This window comes from Lepisosteus oculatus, chromosome 8 (genome assembly GCF_040954835.1).
Source record: "Lepisosteus oculatus isolate fLepOcu1 chromosome 8, fLepOcu1.hap2, whole genome shotgun sequence".
Lineage (NCBI taxonomy): Eukaryota > Metazoa > Chordata > Actinopteri > Semionotiformes > Lepisosteidae > Lepisosteus > Lepisosteus oculatus.
This window is the reverse complement of record NC_090703.1, coordinates 12,157,508-12,178,488: the sequence shown is the minus strand read 5'-3', so window position 1 is coordinate 12,178,488 and position 20,981 is coordinate 12,157,508. Positions and strand designations below refer to the sequence as shown.

Genomic DNA, 20,981 nt, shown 5'->3' with positions numbered 1-20,981 from the left:
GAAGCTTGCAGTGACAACCAAGTCTTCAGGTTAACATTATTAGAGACTCAGAGAGAGAAGGAGATCGCCTGGATCTGTCCAGACTGTAAACATATATAAAATAATAATATCATCTAATTGCACGAGATGTATAGTCTTAGCATCCCTTTCTGTGCTGCAGCACTTACTGTTTTCTTATTTACGGCTTCCAGGTTTTTCTCGGATAGCAGACACTTGCACGTTGACGAGGGGGATTCTGTCAGTGGCGCGTCCGGTTCGGCTCCTGTCTCACAGCAAAGTCCTATCCTAAAAGAAATCAAAGAAAAACACAGGGAACTGTTGCCTTACTATACGGAATCCACGAAAGAAACATTTCTGAAAGTCCAGTGGAAAGAGCGAGGAGACGGTGACTCCGATTCATTAACGAACCACGGGCTGGCCAGGACGAAGGTGAAAGATATTCTGGATGTGGAAGAAAGCGCTGGTACCGGGATGATTGGTTGCGTGCAGCTCAGTTATTTCAAAAACGTGGATTTTTTGGGCTCGGGATATACTAAGGCAGTTTTGAAGGCTGTTTCTCCTGAAGGGTTACCCGTTGCCCTCAAATCCGTGAACGACAGAGGTACTGACATGAAAAGATGTCTGGAAGACTTTGGAGACGTGGAAGGCTGCTACGAGCTGGTGTCCTACAAGCTGATAAAAGAAATCATGTTGTTACAAAGGCTTCAACATCCCAATATCATTAAGGTGGGTGTCGTCAAGATACATTCACTTCAGATCTATTACCTGTGTAGAACTAAGTGAATTGTCGATACTTTTTCTTAGCAATTTGAAGTTAGTCATAGCTTTAAGTAAAAACCAAAATATTCATAACTGATCAAATATTTGTCAGCGGTCAATAAGAATTGTAGTGATCTAGAGAGTTTCGAAAGCAAAGTTTCTTTCTGTTAAAAAGATCGCGCGATCGCTTATCGAATACCTTAAAATTATTTAAATGTAATTTGCGGGCGTCTTCTTGTCCGGAACACGAGATTGCTTTAGTGTAATTTAATTATCACCCACTTTGGCAAATTCTGTTTGCAGTTACGCCCCGTCTCCAAAACAATTAACAAGCCAAACAACAATGAGGATTCGGGGTCTGTTAAAGACACTGCACCCATTTTAGGTAATTCTCTTTAGCAGACTGCAAATCAAGATAGCTACTTTCGACAAATTACATTTAAGGCCTCCATCACTACTTTAAACACATTAAATAACGTTTCTTTACAAGGGCATTTCCTGTCGTTTCAATGTCCGCCTGTTTAAATGTGTTCTGATTATATTATAATGTGTTTTAAACTCCACATTACGGAGTAGGGTGCTTACAAAACCGGTTTGCTAGGTAGAGAAATGTCAATAATCACATTATCTCATCTTGGCACTTTGTGAAAACCTTAGAAATACATCACTTTCAAATGATTCCTTATTGAAGTCTTTTGCTTTCTTTGTCTCTTTCTGCCTGCCTGACTACCCATGTATGTGTAGGTAATTTATTAGAAACTGATATATTTTCCTCATCTTATTCGATCAGTTCTTTTTTTTATATGCGGTGTATACAATCCAGATCATTAAACTGAAAAAAAGGAATAATGGTGACGCAAAATAATGTCTGTTGCAGTGAGGCTGGTAGAAGCACTGTTTGCATTTCTTGGGGGGGGGCAAGGTTAGGGGCATGCAGCTCAGTGCTTTCAATCCCAGGGTCTTGCTCCTCTTCTCTCCCTGCAGCTCCAGGGTCACTGCCAAGGCAGGGACTGGGGCAGCGGAGTCACCGCAGCCCTGGAGCTGGGCTCTCCGCTGCAGATGATCCAGCTTCTCCAGAGCCCCTGGGAGGAGCGCTTTCGGGTAAGACAACAACAGCCCCCTTCTCGCACTCCCTGGGGTATTAATCCGTCCTGCTGAGTGGACCTGGGGGAGCAGAGGGCATGCATTGCCCGAAGACCATTAACCAAACCCCTTCCCCCATCAGCCTGGAGCATAGAGTCGGGTCAGGTACTGATCAAACACAGACAGGGGCAGATGGTCCCCAGAGAGTCTAGTAAACTGTGATTCCGTGCTTTATCCGAAGCTGATATAAAATCACAGAGCATATAAAAATGAGAAAACATGTTCTGTGTACATTTGTTTTGTACAAATGAGAGAGATGGACTGAATAACCTACTCTAGTATGTACCTCTTTTATAGGCTATTTTTATTAATCCTGGAAGAATGCTAGCCAAGCCTTACAATGCGATAGATTCACTTTCTGCATTTTGTCCATCTTTTGAACTATCATGTTTGAGAAATGACTGGGACAAGTCAGGGCTTTTCTCACACACTGAACCGAATGCGCTCAAGAATAAGACCAAAAAAAGTTTGGTTCATGACCAAGATTGACTTAGGTTTAGCAAGTAAAATCTTCCTACAAACTGGAATAATAGCATTTTTCTCATATATTTAGTTTCAGTCATCTCTGCTCCCTATTGGTCTGATTGAGATTTTGAAAAGATAGAGGGGAGTAAATCTTAAAGAGTTACTCAGTGGCTCAGCTGTGTCTCCAGTCCGACAAAGGCATTTTTGTACCTTGACATAAGTGCCTGATTTTTCACTCTGACTGACGTTCTCTAATGTTCCTTTCCTGACAAAGGCCTCTGACTGGTTCTCTGGTTTCAGATCTGCCTGAGTCTGGTGAGGCTGCTCCACTACCTGTCTATCTCCCCCCTGGGCTCTGTGGCTCTCCTGGACTTCCAGCCCAGGCAGTTTGTGGTGGTGTCTGGGGAGCTGAAACTGACAGACCTGGATGATGCAAGCACAGAGGAGAGATCCTGCAGAACGGACAGCGACTGCACCCTTACCTTTCCGCACAGAAACTTCACTTTTCCCTGTGCTGCAGGAGGGATCTGTGAGGGGCTGAATGAAAAGACTAACCTGTACAATGCCTACAGGTATTGCAGTTCAGTTAGTTATTTTTCTGTGAGGGAAGAGGAAATTGAATGATTAGAGCTTTGCATATTAATCACTTGAAACTCAAAAAACTCTTCACTTTTTTTTGCTCATTGCACATTACATGAACTAATGTTTCCAACACAGTCCTTAATTGTAGTTTTTGTTAATTGCTTATGAAGTGTGTAGTCTTCTTGCTTTGTTGTTCCTGTTGGAAGACTGCTTTGTATATTGTCACACTGATATGTACATTTTCATTTTTAATAGTTTTAAGGTGCACAGATGTGCGAATCGTGAAGTTTCTTTACCGTAGATACCAGGTTTGGTGTTAAGAGGGTCATGCCTCTGTGCCTGAACATTGCCTGCTGTCATTATTATAACCGTGTTTTAAACAGAAAATGGTGTTTGTGTTCCAGGTATTTTTTCACATATCTACTGCCTCATCGTGCACCCCCAACCCTACAGCATCTCATTGATAACATCATGAATTCAACAGGTAAGAAAAAAATGAACTTTCTTGTCCTTTTCGATGTGAAAAAATCAGAACTTGGCAGAAACCAGGAGAGCAGATGCAAGATTTTTATTTTAAGAAAGTTCTGTGATCTCATCAGTCAAAATTCCATTTCAATTTAACTGCTTCACTGGTGTTCTGTTTTATAGGAGAGCTGAGGAGTGGTATAAATGAAACTCTCGAAGGGTTTGAAGAAATATTACAGATGTACAAGTCTGGGCGATACCTGAACAACCTGCCACCATCTTTATTAAGAGGTAAATCTTGGTGAAATGCTCATATATTTAACATCCTGTATTCATGATTCTTGGCAACAATGGCCTCTGGCATAACCCTTAAAGTAATTACTGCTCATAACTGTGAGGAGCACTTAAAAATAATAAATTCCCTTTTACTTTCTTGCTGTAAACCAGCTCAGGAAAAGAGAACAATTATACATTGCCCTTTGGAGCATTAGATATTATGAGGAGTGTCATATTTTCCATTCACTACAAATTTCAAACCAGTTTTTATGTATGGCTGCTGTTCCGATGTGCCAAAAATGTGTTTTATTCATCCTCCTTGGATTAGTTTTGTCTCAAAGTAGAATATTCATGTCTAATTGTTCAAGTAACGGCTGCACTTAATATATAAACAAAAAGCCCTCCATTTTCTTAGCCCCTGTTTAGCATATGTGAAGAACTAACAAAAATCCCTAACTTTTCACCACATGTCTTAAAGCATGACATAAAGGAGGAAAGTAGATGCTGAAAATAATGGTGACCAAGTGATTTTTTTCCCCCTGCCGTGTGGTATTTATGACTGACACATTGAGAAGGGATAGTTGATAATTTTAGTAGTTTCCCCTGGGAATCAGTGCATACCTGCCTGTTTCTCATATCGTACCAGCAAGTAGTCATGAAGACAATATTAATGTTAAGAACTCAGCAGCAAGACGTCTTTGGGTAAAGAAAGATGGTATGTATGTGTGTTTTTATAAGAAATTTTTTAATAGAAGCACAGTGTGAGACTGAAAGTCCACTAAAAGCCAGTCACAGTTTGGTAGACGGCCCTCATTTCTCACTCTGAAGCAGCTTACTGTTTGCAGAAAATTACTTGGTGGAGCGTTTGTTTTCCATTAGTATTCCCCAGCACATTTCCCACTGAACACTTAGGGTGAGTGCATGCCAGTATGTAATACAACACCCTAGCTGCTATTCTGACCATTACTAAGAAGACCTCTGTTAAGTTTTCTATTTAATGGCCTGGTAATATTTTGCAGATGAATTTGCCACGCGGGCTAATTTGAGACAAATTATTCTTATTCTTCTTCTAGGTTACACACTAGTGAAGGGGAAGAGGCCAGTGGATAGTGTTGATTACAGATGTTGGCCATCTTACAACCACCAGGGATGCGTGTTGTCTGTGCACAGTGCCAGGGAGGCAGCGCACATCTGCAGCTCCCACCCCCAGTGTACCAGCTTTTCTGTGAGCAGCCAGAGGACGTGGACAGGTGAGCTCCCGTAGGGCAGAAGGAAAGAATTCTCTCACTACTTTCAGAACAATCGAGGGCAGTGTTTCTCATGGTGTGATGTAACAACAGAAGTGCAGTAAAATCCTGTAAATGGTATGGACAAAAGCCAAACATACTATGGAGCAGCTTTAGACCCCTTTGGTTAGTTTTCTAAAAATGAGAAAGTGATGTAGTACCACTGCCCCGATCTGTCTCCTAATCAAACTTTCCATTTTTGACCGAATGCATTGACAAAGGAAAACGACTGTGCAGCTTCCTGTAAAAAGTGGGCACTATAGCTTGGGGACCGCATGGAATTTGTCTTGAGAGTCACTGGTTTGGCTAATCCATAGTGGTTAATAATTGTTTTGCTACGCAGTAATGAAGGCTGCATTGGGGGCGTAGGGGGGCAATTATAGCAAGTCAAGCCACAGATACAGTTCGCTCCAGCTGGCAGTAGTTCCTCTAGTAGCACCAACACACATTCATGCACTTTTGCTTAGCAGGGGCCCACAGTGGAATGGCAGGGTCTTTTTTTTCACTCAGGGGTTTTGTATAGCAGCCTTGCAATGGGTATTTGCTGCCAGTGTCTGTGTGTTACCCCCTATCATAAGAAACTATGATGGTTTTATGCCATATATTAATGTCAGTTTAACTTCCAAGACATATTTCTTCACAAACATAAGGAGCGGAAGCAAAGAACAACAAGATTACTCCTGACTTTTTTGGAAATAAAGCTTAACATCATTCACATTCTTGATTGTTTGATCTTTGCTTTAATGGCTTTGAGCAAAAGCTCTTTGGATTCTTCTTAAAGCATTCCTGCTATCACATAATTGTACTTAAACTTTTAATTTCAGCCTTATGTTGCAATGATATAATTTACTAAATGTCTTCTATAAGCTGAAAGTCTCTTCTCTCACTTGTGTATTTGTGTGGTTCTGCAAAGCAGCCTGAAGCTTAGATCTGGTCTTTTAAAGTGTGAATGAGCCTTTTAATACTGCAAAGGTTTTCATATTAAAGATGACTGCAGTTGTAATTTCAGAGTCAGCCTCCCCCTAAAATCAACCACAGAGAAAATTACAACTCCTCAAGTCCCTGGAAATAAAAAGTGTTTGATGGTGAAGCATATATTAACATTTGAACATACTTAAAGTCACAATGCAGATTAATTACATTTAATGCATTTAAGTATATTAAGTGTGATTGTGTTTTTTTTTCACTTTTCTGCAGGGCGGTACCTAGCATCGTTTAGAAGTGGTTTCAGAGATCTGATACCAGATGTTAAATCTGCTCTGTATGTGAAGAAAGTCTGTGGCTCTGAGGCAGTGGCATAAAGAAAAGAAATGGGATCAGAAGGGAAAGGAGAGCTGGGACTGAAATGTTTGAAGTAAATTAATAAGATATATTTATAAGTATTTGCACTCCAGTTGTTTGATCTCCATGCCAATATTTCGGTTGCCAGAGACTGTTAAGGGATCTCCCTTGAGGTATATAATTAACAAAACCCTGCTGGCTTAAATGTTGTGCTATTTTGTTGTTGGATTTATGATATAGTTGTTCCATACTTGGTGTTGCAACTTTAAGGACAAACTAAAATTGAAAGATTTCAAAGCCTGAAAAACAAATGCACAAATCCACTTTGATCTTTATGAGATCTGAACCCTTGTGCTGGACATAAAAGGAAAAAAAACAAGTGTACTTTTCTTAATGAGCATGAAAGATCAGCACCCAAAATAATCGAAAGTGATGGGTACAAAGGGCCCAATAAGAGCAACACAAACATTTCCTGAATTGACGTTCCTTATTGATCACAATCACATATTTAATTGACATGGTTAACTGCCATTTTCAAGGCAAAGTGCTGTTGATGTACTGTACAGTATATTGTGTGTCTGTCTGAATGTGCAGCAGTAACATAATTGCACCTTGTGGGTGCTATTGATCTTATAGGTTTGAATTGTCAATTCTTTCAGAGAAAGAGATCTTATTTATTGAACTGAGTATGTAACTGTATGGAGAATTTTGTAAAGAACGAGAATAAAATTTCCTGTATGAAACAGGTGTTGCTTTTGTGTCATAAATTTAAGGAACTGGTCACTTCATATTTTGTTCTAACAGTAGTGAATAAAAAGAAATTTTTGCAATTCCTTTCATTTCAATACACCTATGTTAGATTTTTTAAAAATGTAATCAAACAGAAACAGGCCTCTGACAGCCTGGGAAGAGCTAGCTAAGATGTCATTCTTATTACAAATACAAAATTCCTTTTTTTCCTCAATTGTTTTCACCGAATACATTTTCATTATTATAAAAGCCTCGACACAATTAGGAAGTATAAAAATGGTCCATCTTCCTTTCATTCTAATTTTTTAAGTGGGGGAAAAAAATTTTCTCAACCCTTTTTCTGAACCTCATTCAGGAATGAGATGATCCCAAAAGGGTGAAACCCTGCCATTATGTGCACAAAACTGAGAGAGCAGGAATCCATGCAAATTGTCACCTGTAGCGTCATTAAAAGTTAATTATTCCATTTAAATGCTGTTTCAACTGAAACCTTTTGTCATGGATAATTGACTCCTAGCATAATGCCAGATTACAGCCAGAACAATTAAAGTAAATGTCTTTTTAGCACATGAATGGTAACCCATCTGCCTTTTAAGGATTTAGCATTCACTTAATGCATTAGTGCGATTCAGTGATAAGCAAGGGTGGCCACAGGCCAGGCTGGAGTAAACTATTGTTTCCCAGTAGCCCCCCACCCAGTTTCTGGGCATGGGGTTACCGATAAGGGTGTTTTCATGTCAATATATGAAACAGTCAACTGAGTGGATGGTGATACTCAGCCCAGTGGAGACATGCTGATGAATCTTGGGTGTACACGAACTGGTTTTCTTGTTTCTGACATTAAAGGGCAATGTCCCTGTATTGTGGTTTTCTCTGGTCACAACTGGGTGGGGATTACTTGAAGAGTGAAGGATTTAAAATTTAATCTCAGATTATCATTTTTTTGTTGCTTGTCTTTTGTAATGATGTAACATTTTGATGATGTGTTGAACGTTTATCTCTTAAGGCAGTGTTATATTGTCATGCTCTCAATTCATATTCTAGTCTATGAAACTGCAGAGTCTGCTTTGACTTCTCATCAAGTTTTTTCAATTCTGTCTCCTTAGCTGTAGGTACTGGCACTCATTTGTTTTTTCTGTCCACATTCATCACTTAATATCTCACATTAATGGAAAACTAGCAGAGGTTTTGTACTGTGGGTACAGTTTACAACCAGAAAGAAAATAAGATTTAAAAAACATTAAATAATAGTTTGAATTATTTTCTCATAGTTTTTGTTTTGCTGCTGCAATAATTATATTCCTTCCAGATAGTTTACCCTAGCCTTTGCATGGGCACGTTAATAATTTCTCTGGTTTTGTTTGATGTTTGTAGCAGCATGGTAGATTACACATTCCATTGCTGGCCAGAAAATGTATTATTCATTATCTTTGGTTTGGTTTAACATGGTTTTTGTTTAGAAAGTCAAATGTCCACGCAGATAAGCGTACAAAAAAGTGATAAAACTGATGAGATAATTGAAGTGCAAACAGGAAATGAAGTAGAAATCAAAAGTTAAAAATATTAAAATCCCTTGATGTTTGTAGTAGCCTGCAGTAAGGCAGCAGATAGGTTTATACAGAAATACCGTGATAAAATGAACATTCTAAGTACTGCTTTGATAACACACCATTTTCAAGCCCTCTACTTGTTTAATTAGCATGAAAGTTGCAGAGGATTCTTAGGACTGTGCCCTGCATATAGTGGACCCAAAGCTGAAGAAGGCTTTATAAGTCTGAGGAAAGTTAGTCACTCACACTTGTTAACTTTCTTTTTTTGCTCATTATCACAAGTTCCTCATTCAACAGGTACAAATGATAGCTGTGCATGCATTTTCATTTGTAGGAGAGCTGTATGTACAAAATCTTTCAATGACTGCACTTTTTTGTTTCTCTAATTTTGTTTATCGTTCACTTTTTCTTCATGACAATCAGGCTGAAAATAAAATGTCCTTGGGAATTATCTTCAGAGTACAAAGTGGAAAAAGTGTGACAATACACACATGAAACAGAACGTGTTTTGCAGGTGTGATGGTGATTTTTGCAATGGCCAAAACCAATCACAGTGCGATGATGCTGTGGCTCAGTGAAAGAGAAAGAGGAACAGAAAGCTCAATTGTCACAACTCTTCAGAAAAGGTACCAGCTCACAGGAATCACTTATGACTGACCCAGACCTAGTCAGCACCGTGTAATAACTCAGGAAGGGTAACCTTGCCTTTACATGACTGCAGCTGTGGCTGTTAACATATATATGATTGCAGTCACTAGATGACTCAGACCTGCCAGCGTGCTATACAGACACTCCTTCTATCGTAAGCTTTGAAAGGTTCATTGTGCCTACCTTTATGGGGGCAATTGCTTCCATCTTTAGATAATGGCTTGGTTTTGTCATTGATGTTCTCACTACAAAGCTTTATGTTGTTCAGGTTTTTGGACTTATATCCACCATTGTAATTTGTGAATCACAAAGCCATATGGCAAGGGTCACTCAAGAACTTTAGCTTTAATCTGTGATCTAGGTCATGCATTGGCTTGTTTTTTCGTTCATCTCGTTACCCAGTCAACAGCCTGTGGGTTGCACTGGGTAAGAACATTCATCATGGCCACCCAACGTAAAAAAGTGTTTGTTCATCAGTGTTGTTTACAGATTTTGGGGAGAACACCCCTGTGGTCTGAATCAAACACCAGGGTCCTGAATCATATACTGTACAAGCTTGTTTGTGTGATGATGCCTGGTTTATCAGGTATTGTTTATTTTTTTATTTGAATGCACCATAATGCAAATGGCCTTTAAACTCTCTTGTGAAAAGTTTTGTTTTACAGAAGAAGAAATAATGGTAAAACTAAAAGAATAAATTTCTTATCTACTAATTTCCTTGAATCTGGGATAGCACCTGCAAAACAATGTCATATAAAAATGTCAAAAAGACAGAAAACTATTGATGGTGACTTTCTCTTCCAGCTCTTTTTACAGTTAGAAATGTTCTGTCTTTGACAATGTATTTCCGATGCCATTGGCCATCCTTCAGCCCCATCTGTTTTGAACTTCAGACACATAACAATTTCTGCTTACTGGTGAGACAGTGTTGCTCCAGAAAAAAGGCTAAATTGGTTTGACAGCGTTCCCCTGCAGGAACATGGCCCTGACTGCATGTATTTCAAAGAGATGCCTTTTACCCGGCTGAGCCTGTGCTCAATACTCCAGTGCTTACTGCAGAATGCGGTGGTGGAGGGATAATCAAAGGATATTCTTTTCCTTTCAGGCATCTGGTTTGAAGCACCAGGAAGTATAAAGCTTGCCAGCCCTTTGTCAGCCCCCTCAGTCTGGAAGCAGAGAAAAAGTACTGGATTAATGGCGCTAATGACAGAAGACTCCCATTGAACCATGAAACAGCAGTCCGTGCCAGGTCACTGTCACCCGCAACTCCAAAACCTGAGAGCCGGCTCTTTGAAGAAGCTCCATCCATCAGACTCCAGAGGGACCTGCCCAGGACAGCCTGGAGGAGACCTGTGCAGATCAGCTGGGGTCAAGACTGCTTTTTTCTCCCTCCCTGTAAATCAGCGCACTCTTCTTCCCCCAGAGCCCAGAGCTTTGGGGGAGGGAGAATGTGGTTCTCTGATGTGAGGGCAGTGATGCTCTGTGGGGACCTGGCTGGTTCCTGCCGGCAGGAAAAAGGTTGCCTTTTGTTCAGACATCTTTATGTCTCAATTAACCCTACCTGTCTTTTTCTGTCATTTCTCAATCGTATAAGCCTTCAGCACTGCTATTGTCATGAAGATTTTAAACAGCTGACCTGCCCTTTTACCCTCAGCCTGTCTTCCTCGGTGTTCAAACAGAATCCATTCACCATGGAACTTTGAAGCTACGTCTGTTCCTTATTAACCTCCTTTGCAAGTGGACATATTTAAACTTTATACTTTCAGTCCAGTTTTGTATTTACAAATCAAAGGAAATGTGAATGCTCAGAAGTACCTACACATCTAGATGTGTATCCATATATAAATACCATGTACAGTAACTATCCTATTCATAGATACATACTTTTTGAGTTGCTGCTAATCTAGTGCAGAATCATCAACAAGAAAATAAGTGTTTACAGATTAATGCTTTTATTATTGTGTATGTACTTAGGGATTTCTAGTCATTTTAATAGAAGATTAATGTTACTTTCCCTTCTAAAAAACTGCCCTGTGAAAATAAATCTGAATTCTAACAAATGCTTTTATGTTACTCACCGTAAACAATGTAGATTGGCGACATGCTTACATTAACACTCCTGACTATTAAATTCAATTTGCATGCATTAACAAGGAGCAACCTAATTAGATTTCCCTGTTCCACCATTATAAAATCTGTTTACTTGCTTTCAGCATTCAAAATAGATTAAATTATCTGAACAGACTGACTTCAGATCTTACTGTGAAAAATTGTTTTTGGCTGTGAGGCCAATATGGATGCAGTTGCATCCAAAACTCTAATCAAGGTCAGTTACACATTCTTTTTCATCACAGAAGCTACAGACCCTCTTACCCGAACTTGTCAGATCTCATCAACTAAGCAAGGACGGGCGTGGTTAGTCCTGTGATGCGAGACCTCTAAGATAGGATGTCACTCTCAGTGGTATCAGTGTGCTAGAAAGAGACATTGTTCCCATTGGGCCTGAATTCTGGAACCAGTGTCACACTATAAGGGCAAGGGACACTGTGCAATAGGAGGTGCTTTTTCCACGAGATATTATGTTGAGGTTTTAACTACTTGGTGATTACTGGTCCTGAGGCACTGTTCGTAAGAGAATGGGTGTTAACTCCAGTGTCCTGCCTAGCCCTGCACAATCTGGACTGCTAAATCTGTCCCCATAATCCTGCTTGGAAAGTACAGTAATTCCTTATTTTTCCTTAAGTGGGGCTGCAGGCACATAATGGCTGCACTATAGTGGTGGTGGATTCGTTGACTCCCTTCCTTAATGTAAAGCACTCTGGGATCCATTGGGTTGTAAAGTACTATGCAAATATAAGTAATTAAAATTAATTTAATACTGTTTGCTAGGAGACAAAGCATAAGCATGATAGCATGAAAGAACAATGCCCTGAAAGAATGGAATTAAAATTGCTATGGATACATTTGCTCATTATCTAGCTATAGTGACCATTATTGGATGCAATGGGCTAACATAATTCTGTTTAGTTTTAAAGCATAAGCATGATAATAAAGATTCAGCATATAGATACAGAACAGGATGTTCAATAATTTGTGGAAATGAAAAATGGTATCAACTCTATAATCCTGGTAAGAGAATAAACAATTTCCTTCTTAACTGTTATATTTAATGAAAGTAAAATCAGGCTATATCGAGAATATTAATGATATTAAAAGTTTAGGAACTCTCAAAATGTATTTATTGTGTTTTAATTATTTCACTTTGAATTGCCTTACACAGGAGTTTAATGCGTTTATAATGGTCATTAACAAAGACTTGTGAAGGATGCATAGAGCAGTAAGTTACTAATTAGTTTAATGTCTTGAAGATCATAAAACTGTTAAGGAGGCATTCAAGAAGGATGTCAATTTCAGCACCATTAGTAGTTAATTGAACCATGTATCTCTGAATCCACAAGAATAAAAAGTAAATATGAGCACTAGACCTAATGAGTCATACGTCTGGCTCCAAAGACCCTTGTCCTAACTGTTAATTTCAGACAACTTTAGCTGAGCTAACTTTAACCTCGCCAGTTAGGATGAACATCTCCTGTAGCAGGTAAAAGCTCTTTCCCTTCCTTGTAACCTTTTATTTCTGCACAGCAAATAGAACGTACACTAGTTTGTAAAGCAATTTACTGGAGCCCACCAGCAAATTTTTGCAACTCAAAATTGCACTTTGGGAAAGAATACTTATTTCTACCCAACAAATTTGTAAAAGAAGCAGTTCAGTTCTGTCCTGCCAGACTGTGGCTGGAGTAATAATAGGTCAGGCAGGGGGTTCAGGATTCTCTGTGGAGAGCCCACATTGAACTGGGGTCTGTGAAAATGCACCATGGAGCTGTTTAGCAAACAGGGTCTTGACTTCAAAGCCTGTGGACCTGGGGGATGGGGGTGGGGGATGGGGAGGCCTGGCTTCACCAAGGGAGAGTCAACAGCCCATCTGAGAGAACTGCTCGGGGGTGTGTGGGGTGCCTGTGGTTATTATTGTCACACAGTCAGGGGGATCCCCCCTAACTGTGTCTATTTTATATTCTGTGCTACAGCTTCTCAACATGGGGTCATTTCCACTGCACTCCATCGCATTATTTTGAAACAACCAGCAACTTAAACACCGTTACCAATCCTAATAATTGTCAATGAAATAGCAGAGAGCATTTCTGAAGTCAAAATACCTCATTAGAGGGGACTACAGAAAGGAGTAGGCCTAGTCTCACAGCCCTAACTGAGTAGGGTCCTCCGAGACAGTCGAAGAACCCTAATCTCAAAATTCCTTCTCATCAGTAATGTCGGACTGTTCCTTCCAAGGCTCTCAATCGATTAAACATATGAGCTGAACACATTTTTCATTTTTTTTACATCTTTTCTGTAGAATGCTTTTCAGTTTAAAGCAACTATGGTGACTGAAAACACTCATTCCTTTAACAGAGTTTTATACTAATGAATCAGAATGTGATTTTCTATTTGCAGGTTGTATAAATGCAGATTACAGAATATATTTTTAAAATGAGATTAAAGATTTGAAAATTATTAAATTATTTAAAAAAAAGATATCAGGCTTTGTGATTAAAGTACATTAACAGATTCTGGACTTGGGAATCTGAAAAAAAAAACATAGTTTTGGTTTTTGATCACTTTAAAAACCCAGCCTTTAAAAAAAGCATGATATGCATGATTAAAAATGTGCATGCATTTGGTGAAGTGCAGATCAATTAGTTTCTTTTTTATAATTTAACTTTTTATAACTGTTCCTCCTTCCCAGAGGCAGCTGATGTTAATCACCCTCTCTCTGCTAACATGAAAGAGGCTTTGAGTGCTGAGTCAGGCGGTCTGAATCACAGCTTCTAACTCCATCCATCTTAATAATTTTAACCCTGAACTGCCTGGAGAGAAGCTGTTCTGGGCTGTGAGAAGTTTGTGCACTCAATCCAGAGGTGTATATAACTCAAGGATCCAAATGGTGTTTTTTTATTCATCTTTCTTTTGCCACTAAAACTTTCTATATTTCTTCAAATAACAAAAGACAACCCCCTTTTCTGTCTGCAATGGCCATGAGGAATTTAAAAGAAAGGTTTGATTTAAAGGTGTGCTTTCACTGATTTCAGTTAAGGATGCATATGGAGTGTGTATTATACTATACCAGTATCTGTAGCGCACTGCCTTACTTCTCTGCAGGAGAAAACTGTGTCCAGAGGTCTGAATCATAGGGAATCTTTGGAGGAAGAGAACAGAGCACAAATGTAACCTGCAGCAGCCTCCCTGTTCTGTCACAAAAACTTCAGAGAAAGTAATTGAGAAACAGATATCGCCAAGGGGAAAGGGTTCCTGTCGAGTTTTGTGTGACTTTTTCTGTCTTTTTAGCAAGGTCAGGAGATGCTTGTAACTTTTGCTGTGTTGGCGAAATGGGGCCAGGCTGTGGTTGAGGCCTGCACTGAACGGATTAGTGTGCCGGCGTCTGCCAGCCCAACCTCGGCACGGCCGCATTACTTCACTCCACAGCAGGGGTCGAGCTCAGTCGGGCTCCTGACTGTAAAACTTCAGGCCAAACCAGAGGTTGCTTTCCATCTTTGTTGACATCACGAGCAATGCTTTAGAATAGTGCTTCCTTCTTTTCCTCCTTCCTCTCAGTGCTCTATCCTTTTCTCCTTTTTCTGTGCTCTGATGTTGTTTGATTGGCTTACCATAGTTATTTAGAGGCATAACAAATCTGCTGAAGTTTCTTAGGCAGCATCAGTACTGCAGAATGCTCATATGTGAAGCTTTTAGGGGAAGATCTTGTCGGATCCCACAGGCTGGCAGCCCCAAGTTGGAATGTTGCTTTTCCCACTAAACACATTCATCCCTCTGCAAAAAGGTTCAAATACCTGTGTTTTCATGAACAAACTTATGCATCATGTTTTGATTCCTGAGTTTCAAAAAAAGTTTCAGATCAAATCATCATAGATTTTTTGGGTATGAGGTGTTTATAGTGAGACTGGCAGGGCCAGTACAGTAAGAATAATGCAGGACATACCAGGGCATAAAATAAAAGTCAATAAAGTGATATAAATAATAATAAAACAGACACACTTCCTAAACCATTCAATAGACATTCAGGAAGTGGCCATTCATCTTATACAAACATTAGCAGAATTAATTAACAGTTTCTTCTTATGCATTTATGATGTGAAGCCATGCTGTGCCCCTGATGCTGTGACTTGATGGGATCTGCCCCTTTGCAATCACAGCTGTATGTCTGTCCTTCCCCGGGATTACTCTGAGCCTGACCTCGTGCTGAAGTCAGAGAGTGATGCAGAAGGTACGTCTGACCTTTATGTACAGACCAGAGCAATGGGGTATCTTGGTCTCCCCAAATCCACAGTGGCTTGACACATTTCTCCTAGAACCAATGTGAGAAGATTGTGTTCCCTTGCACATAAGACTCATTCCATCTTGGGAAGGCTTTGTAACAGCACTTTTGACAGTAGTTGATTTTCACTGGGAAAGACTCTGAGTCCTGAACCTGTGGTGTCCTGCAGAATTTACATCCGAATGAATGTCTCAGATCTAGCCTTGCCTTCTGTCAGGCACTGTCAGTGAAGCTGTAAGGGAAAACCAGCTGCAGGAAATGAATCCATTAGAAAGAAAGAGGAGCATCTTCCACTGGCTCCCCTCCCCACCCTTCTCTCACACCCCTGCAGAGCGCAGAGTGGGCCTTGCTAGGGGTTTTGAACTTCTGAATGGAACACCCCGCTGTTTAGCATCATTAATGACAATTACACTTTGGCCCGTTGACCTCTGTCACACATTTTCATTCTGTCACAATGAGCCTTGCATTATTCTAACATAAGTGAGGAGCTGCAAAGGTTAAAGAGGTTAAACAGCCATGAATATAGGAACTGATTACTTGTAATAAAGATTCAAACTAAGTAAAGAAAACTAGGTATATACAGTTCCAAGGCTGCTTGTCACGATCATTAAAAAAACTAACAATTTATTAAAAGGGCAGCTTTCTCCTACATACAAGCAGCAAGAGAGCCAAAGCAATGCTATTAAGATGAAGACTGATTACATTCAGGTTACATTCAGACAGATAGCTTTAGCTCTCTGTTTCCTAGTTAATGTTTACTGAATGGACCCCAGCCATGCCCCTAATGAGATTGGCCTCGACAGCCACAGTTAGTAACGCTAAAGAGAATATGATGAATTATGCATCATTAGAGACATTTGCTTTTGATTCACAAACTGGCACATAGGCTATTTGCATTCAGTGACAAAAAAGGCCTGAGAACATCTTAATTTATACATATGAACAAAATGAAGTAACCAAACTTTGAAATATTGGATTGAGGTCCGCAATTCATCATACAACAAGGCAATATTATAATCTTCTGTCAGCATTGTTTAATCAAGGCTGCACTAAATTGATTTGTGTGTGTGTACTCAAATTTGAACATAGATATACATAATATATTTTTAAATTCATCTAGATATAATATGAAGAGGTGTTTTTAGAAAATCAATGTTTTGCAACCTTGTGTATTTTAATTCAAATGTGTCAAATAAAGACAGGGAAACTATTCTGTTTATACTACAGAGTAAGCTTTCAGGGAATGTAGAATAACACCCAGAACACACAATAAATAACCAGAAGGATTTATTGTGTTTTCTCCAGTGTAGAGTTCACCACATGTGAAATCTCTTTAGACAATTACTAAACACAGCTTCAACCCTGAATATTTACATCATTTTTAAACAAGAGAACAGTTATTGTTTTTAATGCCAACATTTTACAGACTGGGAACAATTAATCTTCTGAATGTATTCAGCATGTTCATATAGACCAAACATTACACTGTGGTATTTGGTCCCCAATTTGAAATTAATGGAGTAATGACTACCATAGAAACCAGTCTTTTCAGCAGTAAAACCTTCAGTGGATCAAAATAGACTTGCTCTGCATTATCTGGTAGTGCAGGATTAGTAGAACAGCATTTTTTATCTCAAAACTGTATTTTGTGACATGATTCCTAAAGGCCACTTTTTATTAATTTAGTCCCCTGCTTTGGAAATCTCAAACCCCCGATTATTCTTCAAGAGTTAAAGTTCGGAATTCCAGCTCAGTAGTAAAATTGTTCATCAGAAAGTTGCACAGCCACATTGTCGAACATAAAACTCTGCCTTGAATCACTTGGCAACTAAATGGGCTAAATTGTCTTATTTTGCTTGTAGCTTTTATCTTCTTATGAAAGGACCTGAACACATCCTCATATTAATTAATAAAGGTACTCACTTAAGAGTAATTTTGCTTTGGTTATTCCCAGTATAACACACACCCTGTGGTTTTCACTCCAATTGAACATAATTACTCAACTAAAGTTTTAATTGAACTAATAGCTTCTTCGATGGGTATATTTACAAGCTTTCTTTATACTTAAATGTTTCTTGTTTATGTCCATGAGCTGGAACAAAAACCAGCAGATGTGTGGGTCTCCTGGACGAGGACACGTGTAGGACAGGCGGCATCCTGTTACAGGTTAAACAGAGAACGCCAATCCAGAAGGTGCTGCAGGAAACCATGAAGTCACCACTTTTTAAAGATACTGAGCAATTTCAACATGATCAATGAAACAGGTGATTTGTTTAATTAAGCAATTTAGATAATTTAAAACTAAACTAAATTCCCCCTTGAAATAAAACCACAGCTATATAATTAAACAATTCTAGATTACTACAGATACTGTAATATATATGCAATACACTATAAATACTATAACTCAACAGTCCAGTTGAATAATCTCACGTTCTTTATAAACTTCCGTAGTACAGACATGCGGCTTGCATAGCAAACTTGGGAAAATTTGGGAGCGGACGGCACTTTCCAGGAGATTATGGATCAATTGCGGGAGTCACGGTGGAGATGCTGATTTCCAGGAGATTCCCAGAACTTCCGGGAGACGACTTGAGATGTTTGCTATACCTTTTGGCTATAATAATTTTATATTTATATTTTATATTAACGAGTGAATTACGGTGGATCTGCAATATCTTTTCTTGTGGCTCTCTCTTCATACCAATAATTAAGTTCCCCAAATTTAGTAAAATTGTTTTTTTCGCCGTTTCGTTTTGTTCACCAAGTTATCTTTAGTATGCTTTCGAAAAGCAGTCCAATTAGAATATAAATTGAAATGATGGGAATTCAAAATTGTTTCGAATATTTTTTCATGTCAACAGTTAAGGTAAGACACTTTTCTACTGATATTTCCGTTTTGAACTCCAGAGGGAGCCATTGCACACAGGAATTTTAAAGTAGCTTTGTGAGTCTTTGACCTGGTGATTCTCCAGCTGTGTATGGTGTCACTAGCGCTTGCCGTATGTGGAACAGAGGGCCATCGAAGTTCAAACACAACAAAGTATTTAAAAATCAAGAAACAAGTCACGCTTATGGTCTACATTCGAGAATTTTGGCAGTTTATTTGAGACAAGTTTTGCATTAAAATTATTTAATGAAGCTCACTCTGTATGTGTTTAGGTTACATGAACACAGTCATCAAACTAATCCCGTGTGATTAAAACAAACTGTTTTCACAAACCAAGATATATACTCTATAGTGTATTTTTACTATGCTCTTCGATTTGTTTATCCAAAATAACATATTGTAGTCCAACATCAGGGATTGTAAAACTTGTTATTGGGATGTTAGTGTTCCCGTTTTAGAGAATAGAGATTCGAATGAGAGCTGTGTTTTACATCAAGCCTCCTGACAAAGCATGTTGTATAGTTAAACAGAATTCCTACCTTTGTCAATGCTTAAAATGTTTAAAGCTATTAGACCCGTCTTTTCTACTATAAAGGATTCTTGATTTGGTATGAAAGCAACAGAAGACATAAGCTATCACGCATGAAGTTTGGTAATTGAGTCTCTTTAAGTTTAAATACCTGCTGCCTGGTTGCTATCACATAATAGATTGGATATCTTAAATGTCTGTATGTGACAGGAGCTCTGAGAATATGCAGGAACTTTCAGTTCAGAAGAAAAGTAATTAGCAGAAGCAGCACTGTCACATGATGGTATGAAATGGCCTGGAAGGAGTTTAGTTCAGAGTAGTGTACATATTGGCTCAAACATCAAACAATGCTCTTTGGCAATGTGTTTCAAAACAGGCTCGTTTGACAAAAATCATCAGAAAAGGGGATTACATGGAGTGTAAGGTTCTGTTTAAGAAACCGTGAACTAATTACGAATCTCTGAACAGTAGGCAATGCAAAAAAAAAAAACTTGGAGAGGTCCTCCTTGAAGAGAAGATTCTTTGTATAAGGAGACTGAGGAAACATGGGCTGCTCCATCTCATCAGCAGCTATAAATATGATATTTGTGCTGTGTGAGCTTCCCAACAAGGGAATTAGAGAATCATGTTATTTATGGCTTTCACCATGACACAGACTCACCCATTTGTGCATCATGTTTCCATGTGTCTATCAAGGAAGCATACAGGGATATTTTGACATCACATTTTATATTTGTATTCTACTTGTTTATTTTTTAACTATCCTTTTAATATTTCTCTCAGTTAATGCTGTATTATAAAAAGTACAGTTACTTAATTACAGTACTTGAAGGTAAGAGAGAGGTCATTTTCTTTTTTTATTTAGAGGAGAGATACTGCTCGTTTAGCCACAAGCCCTGAATTATTTTTTCTGCATTCTATATTTTGCATATTTTTGTGGTAGGACTTAGCAGGGTGAGGCTATGGGTCTCTGAGCTTTTACGGTGTTTCTTTGTGTTCTGCAGGAGACTATCCAGTTAGTTGCTTTTTGAGCCAAGGATTTCATCCAGCTGTTACTTAAAGGAAGCCAGGGCAGGTCACAATTTGCCTTTGTATAACATGGGCTATTCATACTTAATTAATATTTTGTTGTATACTATTAGATACCTAGAGAAGCCAACAGGAAAATTAATTCCGAAGTTCAGAATCTGAAGTAATCCATAAAGACTTATTAGTATAAAGAGAAAAGAAGGTTTGGCTGATAATAGATCCCAATAAAAATTTTGCAAACATGCAGACCACCAGTAGTCCTGGTGTAAATCTCCCAGGGTATTGGTGTGAAACATTTTTTCTCCTTATCCTTCTCAAAGCACAGCTGTCAGTGCCGTGTGAATGCATCCTATCATTTCTGCATCTCAAGGCCTGTGTTCTCTGTGCAGAAGCATGCATCTTTGATCATGTGAAAGCTACATGAAACAATTTTGGAATTCTTATAGCCCCTGCTTTGAGGATAATACCTGCAAGTCAAAAATTAAAATGGTGGCTAACATCTCTGCTGTGAAGTCAGAAGCTGCTCAATGTGATTTGTTGGGCTGTGCATTAGATCAGATTTCAAGCAGCAGATTTTAAGCCCCTCTGAGGTTTCTTACAGCAGGGCCCCAGGGGCAGTACTGGTGTGGACGGGGTCTGTCCATGCTGAGCACAGCAGTGTCATATGCTTTGCTATGAGCAGCCAGGCTGCATCTGCCCTTTGTTTCAAGGTGGAGACGCCTCTGGTGTCTCTCAGGGTCCTGACGCCCGTACTGCAGTATCAGTTTCAGCGAGGCAGCCTGTGACAGGAAGGAAAGCCTCTCGTTATTACTGGAGCAGCAGTCCGATGAGAGAGTGACCTGGAGTAGAGTGGGGGGGGGGGGGAGGGGAGGGAAGCAAACAAATTTATCCGCCAATAGAGGCTTGGCCTTGTGCCGTTAGAATACATTCTTTGCATCCC

At 39.2% G+C, this 20,981-nt stretch overlaps 1 protein-coding gene across 1 annotated transcript; it reads left to right on the top strand.

Annotated features, from left to right (window-relative positions):
- Window positions 1-6,990, top strand: pkdccb (protein kinase domain containing, cytoplasmic b). The gene is made up of 7 exons (XM_015339263.2): window positions 1-726; window positions 1,744-1,860; window positions 2,668-2,939; window positions 3,354-3,433; window positions 3,598-3,705; window positions 4,764-4,940; window positions 6,174-6,990. The coding sequence occupies exons 1-7, from the start codon at window positions 127-129 to the stop codon at window positions 6,275-6,277; spliced, it is 1,458 nt and encodes a 485-aa protein (XP_015194749.2). The 5' UTR covers window positions 1-126; the 3' UTR covers window positions 6,278-6,990.
- Window positions 6,991-20,981: the final 13,991 nt, after the last annotated feature.

Bases quoted from the DNA above. Each gene is read 5' to 3' on its own strand.
- pkdccb (XM_015339263.2), top strand. From the start codon at position 127: ATGTATAGTCTTAGCATCCCTTTCTGTGCTGCAGCACTTACTGTTTTC. The intron at 2,940-3,353 runs GTATTGCAGTTC...TTTGTGTTCCAG, and splicing joins AACCTGTACAATGCCTACAG to GTATTTTTTCACATATCTAC. The intron at 3,434-3,597 runs GTAAGAAAAAAA...TCTGTTTTATAG, and splicing joins TAACATCATGAATTCAACAG to GAGAGCTGAGGAGTGGTATA.